Here is a 9,707-nt window from a genome sequence, read left to right as displayed (position 1 = left end):
AAGGTAAGCAAACAAACAAACAAACAAACAAAATTATTAACTAGTGCTACATTAGCCATGAGAGAGAGAGAGAGAGAGAGAGAGAGAGAGAGAGAGAGAGAGAGAGAGAGAGAGAGAGAGAGAGAGAGAGAGAGAGAGAGAGAGAGAGAGAGAGAGAGAGAGGGTCATAAAAAAACCTTCAAAAACCAAAGCCACACACACACACACACACACACACACACACACACACACATCAGGAAAACGACCCATGAGAGAGAGAGAGAGAGAGAGAGAGAGAGAGAGAGAGAGAGAGAGAGAGAGAGAGAATTATTCAAACTAAAACACACACACACACACACACACACACACACACACACACACACACACACACACACACACACACACACACACACACACAGAACCACAAATCCGAAAAGAATAAGAAAAGAAGAAGAAGAAGAAGAAGAAGAAGAAGAAGAAGAAGGAGACCACCACATCAACAGACCAAACAAACCAAAACAAACCAGAGTGAAGGAGGGAGAGGGAGAAAGTAGAGAAAGAAAACGGAGATGGAAAAAAGAAAACGTACACCATGGCCAAGGATTGAAGGGTAGACTAAAGTATTCCTACTCACGTATATATAATGGCCAATCCTCCCCTACTGGCAACTCTCCTGCAACAAAATACACGCTCGGGTGGTGGCAACACTTGTGCAGGGAGGGAGGGAGGGGGAGAGGGGAGACGTGGAGGGATGGAGACACAGGAAAGGAGAAAAAAATTATATAAAAAGAAAACGGGAATTTTCTTCTTTTTTTTTATGAAGATACATATACACTGAGAAAGGAAGAAACGAAAGGGAATAGGGAAATAAGGAAGAATTTGAGAGAAGGAAGGAAGGAAGAAGGGAAATGGGTAAAAAAATGGAGAAAAATGGTAACTAAATATAAAATGTAAACGTATTTTTTTTTTTTTTGTATACAGAGAGAAGGAAAGAAAGGAAGGAAATAACGAAGAACTTGGGAAGAAGATAAGGAGTGAAGGAAGGAGGGAAGAAGAAAAACAGTAGTAGTAGTAATAGTGGTAGTAGTAGTAGCAGTAGTAGTAGTAGTAGTAGTAGTAGTAGTAGTAGTAGTAGTAGTAGTAGTAGTAGTAGTAGTAGTAGTAGTAGTAGTAGTAGTAGTAGTAGTTGTTGTTGTTGTTACTTCAAGAGCCTCATATTTGTTTTTATGTAATTTCTATATAATTCCATATTAACTCTACATAATCTGAAGTAATTCTTTGTAATCGTGTGATTTTGTAATTCCAAATGTATGCAATTCTAAGAAAGCACTTAATCATACATAATTATGTTATGTAATTTGTTGGTGTTTTACATGTAATCCTTACAAACTCTAATCCTACATATTTTTTTAAGTATTATATGCAGTTGTAAATAATTCTATATATAACCCTATGTGATTTATTCCTATCATAACACACACACACACACACACACACACACACACACACACACACACACACACACACACACTTTCTAAAAAATTACAAAAAATAATAAAAATCTTACAATTCCTCCTAAACAAAAACAAAACAAAACAAAACAAAAACAAACAAACAAACAAACAAACAAAGTTCTCCTGGTCCAATAGATAAAAAAAAAAGTCAAATTAGTTATTTTTCCCTTTTCCTAATGAAGATATTAACTTGTATCAAATCATCTTTTATTTCAAACTCATTTATTTTGATCTATTTCATTAGCCAGGTTCTCAAGACTGCTTCTCCTATTAAAATAAAGAAATCTTGCTAATCTGTCCTATGATAAGGTATTAGCTTGTATCAAATCATCTTTTCTTTCAAACTCACTTATTCTGTTTCATTTCATTATCAATTTGTCTATGTTATTTAATGAACAGTACATCAAAGTGTTAATATTTTCCTTTTCCTTTCAATCATCCACTTTCTTTCCTGTAAGTGTGTGTATGTGTGTGTATGTGTGTGTGTGTGTGTGTGTGTGTGTGTGTGTGTGTGTGTGTGTGTGTGTGCCTGACCCATCTCTGAAAAGCTCCATTCCCAAGCAGAACCCATCACTGTCTACTAAGCGTCACCTGTCACCCCCAATGCCCTCCTCTGCCTGATAACCACCTGCACCTCTCTGGCCAGTATTCTGTAACGCTCTCCACTCTTTTCACCACTGTTTTCAAAGGCCACAGAGATCAGCCGGGTTCTCAAGAGTGTTTCTCCTATTAAAAATGTAGAAATCTTGCTAATCTCTCCCTGGTATCGTAAAAATGACTTTAAAGATGCTTTGCTCTCTCACCAGGACTAATTCAAGGGCCAGAGAGATGGTTAACTGGGTTCTCAAGAGTGTTTCTCCTGTTGGTAATGTAGAAGTCTTGTTAATCTGTCTCTAGAATTGTAAAAACACCATTAAAATGCTTTCTTCCCTCACCTCAATTAGTATGATGAATTTCCAGTACAGCTTGTTACACTATGGCTAAAAATCATAAAAACACCTTTGAAAACCCCAGTTACTTCCACTACAGCCTGTTAAACAATTGCTAGATCATGAAAACAATCTCGAGAACCCAGTATCTTCTGCTACAGCTTGTCAAACTGTCACTGGGACCATGAAAACACCAGTAGCTTCCACTACACCCTGTCAAACTTTGAAAACCCCAGCAACTTCCACTGCAGCCTGTCAAACTGCCACTGGTACCATGAAAACACCCTTGAAAACCCCAGTAACTTCCACTACACTGTCAAACTGCCACTGGTACCATGAAAACACCCTTGAAAACCCCAGTAACTTCCACTACAACCTGTTAAACTGTCACTGGAAGCATGAAAACACCCTTGAAAACCCCAGTAACTTCCACTACACTGCCAAACTGTCACTGGAACCATGAAAACACTCTTGAAAACCCCAGTATCTTCCACTACAACCTGTTAAACTGTCACTGGAACCATGAAAACCCCAGTAACTTCCACTGCAGCCTGTCAAACTGTCACTGGAACCATGAAAACACTCTTGAAAACCCCAGTAACTTCCACTACAACCTGTTAAACTGTCACTGGAACCATGAAAACCCCAGTAACTTCCACCACAGCCTGTTAAACTGCCACTGGAACCATGTAAACACCCTTGAAGTAGCACCTACTGACTCGACCCTTCTAAAGAGCAAAGATAATATAGATTTGCTATCAGTAAGATACGGGAACAGTCAATGACTCCATAAAACACCACATTACTCCACACACGTTACAGCAACTTCTCTCTATACTGGGGAAAAAATGCTGTAGCTGCACTGGGGGAAAAAAATGTTCGGACCTTATCTACACTGGGGGAAAAAATTGCCTTATTTACACTGGGAAAAAAATGTTTGGACCTTATCTATACTGGGGGAAAAAATTGCCTTATTTACACTGGGGAAAAAAATGTTTGGGCCTTCATATATACTGGGGAAAGAATTATGTCTTGTTTACACTGGGGAAAAAAAAAAAAAATGTATGGAACTTATCTATACTGGGAAAGAAATTATGTCCTATTTACACTGGGAGGAAAAAAAAATGTTTATACCTTCATCTATACTGGGAAAATAAAAAAAAAAAAAAAAGAAGTGGTTTGGAATCCTAACTACACAACGGAAAGAAAAGTTTTTGAGTTTGCTCGCACAACAGCGAAAAGACCGGATTTCCGTCTACACGAGAGTAAGAAGTGAAACCTTAAACAAAACACAAGATATAGATGGCATACCTTATTTTACTAAGCGTTTATTTTACTAAGCGTATGGCAGTACTGAGGCAGGCAAGGACACGGACACACGGACACACAGACGGAGGAGAACACGAGGGGACAATGACTAATTCTTTCACTCTCTCACCGGCCAGAATTTCCCCTCCTTCCTTAACTGACATTTTCCCTCCAGTCTTGAGTTGAAACGTGCGTCAAACTACCACTGCACTTCCACCAAAACTCACACAGAGATCCGAGTGGGGACGGTTAGTAGATACAGGCTGACACTATTTAAACAGGGACGTCCACAAGTAGGCCTGATAATTTTTTGTATCTCTCCTTATTCTCTCTTTATAAGGTACTGGTATATTCAAATTACCTTACAATTAATTAAGAGACTAATTCAATTGACAATCTTTCAAACAAGACAGGAATAGAGTTTTGTTTTATAATAATTCTGTTGCCCCTTGGCTAGTGTCCCTCCTGCATGAAATAAACAAATAAATAAATGGACGTATCACAGAGAAAACAAATAAATAAATGAACCAATCACAGAGAGAGAACAAATCCGCAGCAGTGTTACCACATCCCCACAGTCTCCCCCTGCCTCAGTTACATGCCACACATGCTTTCCGGTACAAAGAAAACAGTTAGATTGTTTGGCAACTGTGAATATGAGAGAAGAGTTTGCAGAGAGAGAGAGAGAGAGAGAGAGAGAGAGAGAGAGAGAGAGAGAGAGAGAGAGAGAGAGAGAGAGAGAGAGAGAGAGAGAGAGAGAGAGAGAGAGAGAGAGAGAGAGAGAGAGAGAGAGAGAGTGTGTGTTCTTCTCCTCTTCCTCTTCATTTCCCCTTTTTTTATTGTACTTTCTCCCTTGTTAGTCAATTATTGCTTCATTTGTGTGTGTGTGTGTGTGTGTGTGTGTGTGTGTAACTAATGCTAACCAGAGAAGAAGGTGACTTAGAAGATGAAAGGAATTGGGAGGAAGGAAGGAAGGAAGGAAGGAAGGAAGGAAGGAAGGAAGGAAGGAAGGAAGGAAGGAAGGAAGGAAGGAAGGAAGGAAGGAAGGAAGGAAGGAAAGATTAGGAAGTTACAAAAGAAGGATTTGTGAAGAATATAAACACTAGGAAGAAAGAAAGACAGACAGACAGACAGACAGAAATAATATAATGAGAGAGAGAGAGAGAGAGAGAGAGAGAGAGAGAGAGAGAGAGAGAGAGAGAGAGAGAGAGAGAGAGAGAGAGAGAGAGAGAGAGAGAGAGAGAGAGAGAGAGAGAGAGAGAGAGAGGGGAGGGTAAGGGAGGGCCATAACAAACAAAACACACACAAACAAAGGCAAAACAAAATGCAAAAATCAAAACACACACACACACACGCACACACACACACACACACACACACACATACTATAATGATAATAACAATAAACATACACATAAATAAAGCAATAATTAAGAGACAAGGGAAAATATATAATTAAAAGAGAAATGAAGAAGAGGAGGAGGAGGAGAACAAGGAAGATGAGAAATGAAAGATGGAAATGGTAGAGAAAAAGGAAGAGATAGATAAAAAGAAGAGAGCAAATAAAGAATAAAGAAGGAGACAGACAACAATAAGAGAAAATATAGATAGGAAATTATTGAAAACAGTAAAAAAAAAAAAAGAAAAAAGAAAAAAAGAAAATTAAAAAAGGAAGAGAAAAAAAGAAAAAAAGAGGAATAAGAAAAATAATGAGAAAACAAGAGGTAATAACAAAAAGAAGCACATGAGAATAGGAATAAAAGGAAAAAAATTGGGGGAAAGTGAAGAAAAAAGGAAAGGGGAAAAAAAGATGGACAGAAATGAAAAAAAAAGCACAAGACTAAAAAAAAACACAAAGAAAAGAAAAAACACACAAACAAACACACACGGAAAAACAAACAAACGAACAAACAAACAACAGCACACACAAAAAAAAAAAAAAAAAAAAAAACGAACGAACGAACAAACACACGAAAACACACACGAAACACAAAACAAAGCACACAGCAGGCAACCCCACAGCAACTCACCACTTTCCATCTGCCGTATAGCTTTAGCCTTCGCGAGCTCCAGTGCGGTAACCCACTTTTGGCGCTCCACCTCTGACGACGCCTTGAGGTGGAACGTCTGGGTACCTCCGTTGCTGATGACGAAGTTGCACGAGTCCTCCGTGTGAATGACTGCCCCGTGTAGGCTGATGGTGCCCCTACAGGTGTGCAGCATCTCAGCCTGCGACCTGTGGGGGGATAGAGCAGGTGTGTGTGTGTTTACTTGGTTATACTTAATTGTTTGTCCTGTTTCTTTGTGCACAGTTCTCGTTTTCTATTTATATGTTGAGTTATTCGTTTTCTTTTCGCTCTATATTTACAGTTATCCAGTTTTCTTTACTTTATATTTATGGTTACTGAATTTCTCTTTAAATCTAGAGTCATCCATCTTTTCTTCATTATCATTTTCTATTGACCCTATATCAACAGTTATTCAATTGCTATTTAAACTGGCTCACACTAACTGCAGTAACCACCTTCACACTTAAACTATTCCTGAGATTAAAGCTTTAATAAGGGAAACTATATTTGGTAGTGTTGCTGACTGTGTGTGTGTGTGTGTGTGTGTGTGTGTGTGTGTGTGTGTGTGTGTGTGTGTGTGTGTAAGAGGGACACTGGCCAAGGGCAACATAAGGGAAGAAGAAAAGGTTTGCCAAGATACCAGTCAGCCAAAATTGCAGGATAAGTGTGTTGAAGCCTCCCTCCTGAAAGAGTTCAAGTCACAGGAAGGTGAAAATACAGAAGCAGGCAGGGAGTTCCAGAGTTTACCAGGAAAGGGATGAAAGATTGAGGATACTGGTTAACTCTTGCATTAGGGAGGTGGACAGAATAGTGATAAAAGATTGAGAATACTGGTTAACTCTTGCATTAGGGAGGTTGACAGAATAGTGATAAAAGATTGAGAATACTGGTTAACTCTTGCATTAGGGAGGTTGACAGAATAGTGATAAAAGATTGAGAATACTGGTTAACTCTTGCATTAGGGAGGTTGACAGAATAGTGATAAAAGATTGAGAATACTGGTTAACTCTTGCATTAGGGAGGTGGACAGAGGAAGAAGGGAATAGAAGATCAAGCAGGATGTTGTAGTATATACTTTTAACAGAATCTAATGGTTTTCAAGGGAAGTATGTGGGAAATTTAAGTGTAATGGAAGGTACTGGGGAATTCCATGATCCCTGTGGTAGTTTAACAGGTTTTATTGAAAGTTATTGGGGTTTTCAAGGACGTTTTCATCATTTCATTCAGTTTCACAAGCTCCAATTGAATTTACTGGGCTCTGTCTCTCTCCCTCTCTTTTAAAATACAAAAATACAGGCATAGATGGCAGGAATTCCCAGTACAGGTAAATTACAGGTAACAGCAATGCAGGTGAGGGTACGTGACAGTAATTAAACCAAGTCACACGTAATATAACACAGGTACGCAATTCATAGGTACAATAACGAGCCAATTAAGAGGTAACAACACAATACGTATTAAATCACAGGTGACATAGAGCAGGTAAATCAATTAAATAGTAAGAGGTAAAATTAATCACAGGCAAATCAAGACAAGTAGCGTAACTGGCAAATTACAGGTAACTCGTAGCATTCTGAGGTCCACAGGTAAGTACGTAATACATTTCACAGGTGTGGAGGCTCTAGGCAGGTAAATGCTGGCTTGTTATCTGTTATTATCTGTGTGTGTGTATGTGTACGTGTCTGTCTGTCTGTCTGTGTGTGTGTGTGTGTAATGAAGACCAGCGCCCCTCACCTGTAGTAGGAAAGTAGGCCATTGGTGAGGACGAACCACCTCTTCTGGTATCCCTTAAGGTAGTTGGTCCACTTATACAGCCAACCTTTCATATCAGGGTCGGCTTGCTTCTCGGACATGGTAATTATGACGTCGTCTTCCGTCCCGCTAGCATCTGGTCCGGCCAAGATGGCGCCGGTGTCAACACTGCCACCAATGGGTCTCGGTCTGGGCTGCAATGGGTGCCTCTGGGTCTCGGTCTGACGAGGTGCTGCTCTATGTGGCTATACATAAATAGAAAAAATATATATAATATTGTAATGAAACACATGTATTAAGAACCTACAAAAATTATGCTCGCTTATAAATGCGATTTTTTTATATATTTCAATATGATCTATTTGATTCCCCCCTCATGAGCTGGCAAATCCTGAGTCATCTGCAACTTCAAGACCAAGACTAAGAGCAGGATCCTCTCCAGTAAAAATAATTAAGGAGACTGTGAGCATTCAGGAAGTGGAGATAAATAGTTTGCAATTAATTATCAATTATATCAGATGCAAAATGTTTAACAGTCAGTAAAATAATTTAATAACTGGTCTCGGTCTTGGCCCTCTTTGTTGTCGGGGATGGAACAGGGAGAAAATGGGGATGGGGGGGCCTCCCACTCCACACAACCAAATAGACCCCACCAATCCTACCACCAATTTTGGGCTCATTTCGTTTCACGGGGATATATTTGTAAATACCTCAATATTTCAAGAAAGTCTGACAAAATCTCAATGAAGGTGTGACCACTGATAGTTTGTAGCCAAGAATGTCTGAAAATTATCTACTGAACGTATTTCGTAGCTTTCTAGAGTAAATACATAAGCGAAATTAACCTTGTTCATTGTAAGATCTACGTTTCACTTGACATTAGGCGATATCATGATAATTTCCAATAATATCAACCAAATTCTATTAGCATAAGATATCGAGGACTACCTGTAAGAAAATGTGTGAATTACGACGGCTAACTACAACTGTATGGTGGAAAACAGAAGGAAGGGTGAAAACTGAGTGAGACAACGGGACTAACTAAAATAAATTGATAAAATATTAACAGACCAGGTAAAGTAGGAATAGAAACGGAGTACAGAGGTAGTTTTTGAGGGAATTGAACCAATCGAAGAAAAAAAAATCACCTGGTGGGTAGTTGACAGGTGTCGCTACTGAGTAATTAATAACCCAAAAGTGGCAACAAGTTTACTGGTGGATGACAGGAAAAACTATGTAACAAATGTAGTGGAGACGACGAAGAAAAGGGTAGAGAGAAATAAAATTGAGACTTGCATGTATGGTGGGAAAACTTGATTGCAATAGAGAGAATAACGAGAATAGAGAGGAATAACGAAGCTGAGAGCTGAGAATAGCACGAGGAAATAGGCTATGACAGTTTTTAATAGCCCAATTAACGTACAAGGGAGGAAGATTACAAAGCATAAGGCAGGGGTGACATGACAAAATAAGGAAGATAAATCGTATTAATGTAATGGAATCCTGAGAAAAAGGGGATTTATACGAAACATCCTTTGACATAAATAATCAAGAATGAAGCCTCACGTCCGCACAAAACAGACAACAGGTGCTGCATTACATAAGCGAGGAAACTTTACTGGCAACCACTAGATTTGAAGAAGTCAATCAGTATCGTGAATTCATTGGTGCTCATATAATTATAATGGCAGATAACTGAAATAGGAACTGTAATCAGGTTTTTTTTTTTTTTTACTCCCGGGTCAATGGGGCACTTCAAAAGATTAGACAAATTTAAGGATTTAAACGATACGTAGTTGGAAGTTGGTAATAGTGTAGTTTTGATGCGTGTATTATTTTTTTCCTGAGGATGTACGATAAGACTCGCCAAAATACGATAATTCTGGTGGCTCGGTACGACAATGTGGACTATAAGCGTTAATATTCCTGAGGGGAGGGGTGGTGATGGGGGGCCGATCGTTGTAGTGGTGGGAAAAAAATGCGGAAAGAGGAGAGGATGGTTGTTAGGAATAGGTAAGAAATAAATTGTTATATAATTTTCCTTTATTTTTCCTTCTTTCCTCACATCACTATAACATGATGGAAGGGAGAAGGAAGAAAGGGGGAGTGCCGGGGAGAAGAGGGAGAATCGGAGAAGGTTTAACAGAAAGACATAG

At 39.0% G+C, this 9,707-nt stretch overlaps 1 protein-coding gene across 5 annotated transcripts in view; it reads right to left on the bottom strand.

The window, feature by feature from the left end:
• LOC135094042 (oxysterol-binding protein 1-like) overlaps positions 1–7,731 on the bottom strand; it is a 63,118-nt gene extending 55,387 nt beyond the window's left edge. For 2 of the 5 annotated variants that reach the window (XM_063993776.1, XM_063993775.1), the window contains exons 1-3: positions 7,534–7,730; positions 5,761–5,966; positions 614–652 (exon numbers count right to left, since the gene is read on the bottom strand). In XM_063993776.1, coding sequence (XP_063849846.1) covers positions 614–652; positions 5,761–5,966; positions 7,534–7,652 — 364 coding nt within the window. In that variant the 5' untranslated portion in view covers positions 7,653–7,730. Of the gene's footprint in view, positions 1–613; positions 653–5,760; positions 5,967–7,533 lie in introns of all 5 variants that reach the window. The other 3 variants (XM_063993772.1, XM_063993777.1, XM_063993774.1) reach the window with 3 other exon arrangements.
• Between the last annotated feature and the right edge of the window lie 1,976 nt (positions 7,732–9,707).

The sequence above is a fragment of the Scylla paramamosain genome, chromosome 44 (genome assembly GCF_035594125.1).
Source record: "Scylla paramamosain isolate STU-SP2022 chromosome 44, ASM3559412v1, whole genome shotgun sequence".
In the NCBI taxonomy this organism is placed as follows: Eukaryota; Metazoa; Arthropoda; class Malacostraca; order Decapoda; family Portunidae; genus Scylla; species Scylla paramamosain.
The sequence above is the reverse complement of the archived record's forward strand: the minus strand, read 5'-3'. Positions and strand labels throughout refer to the sequence as shown.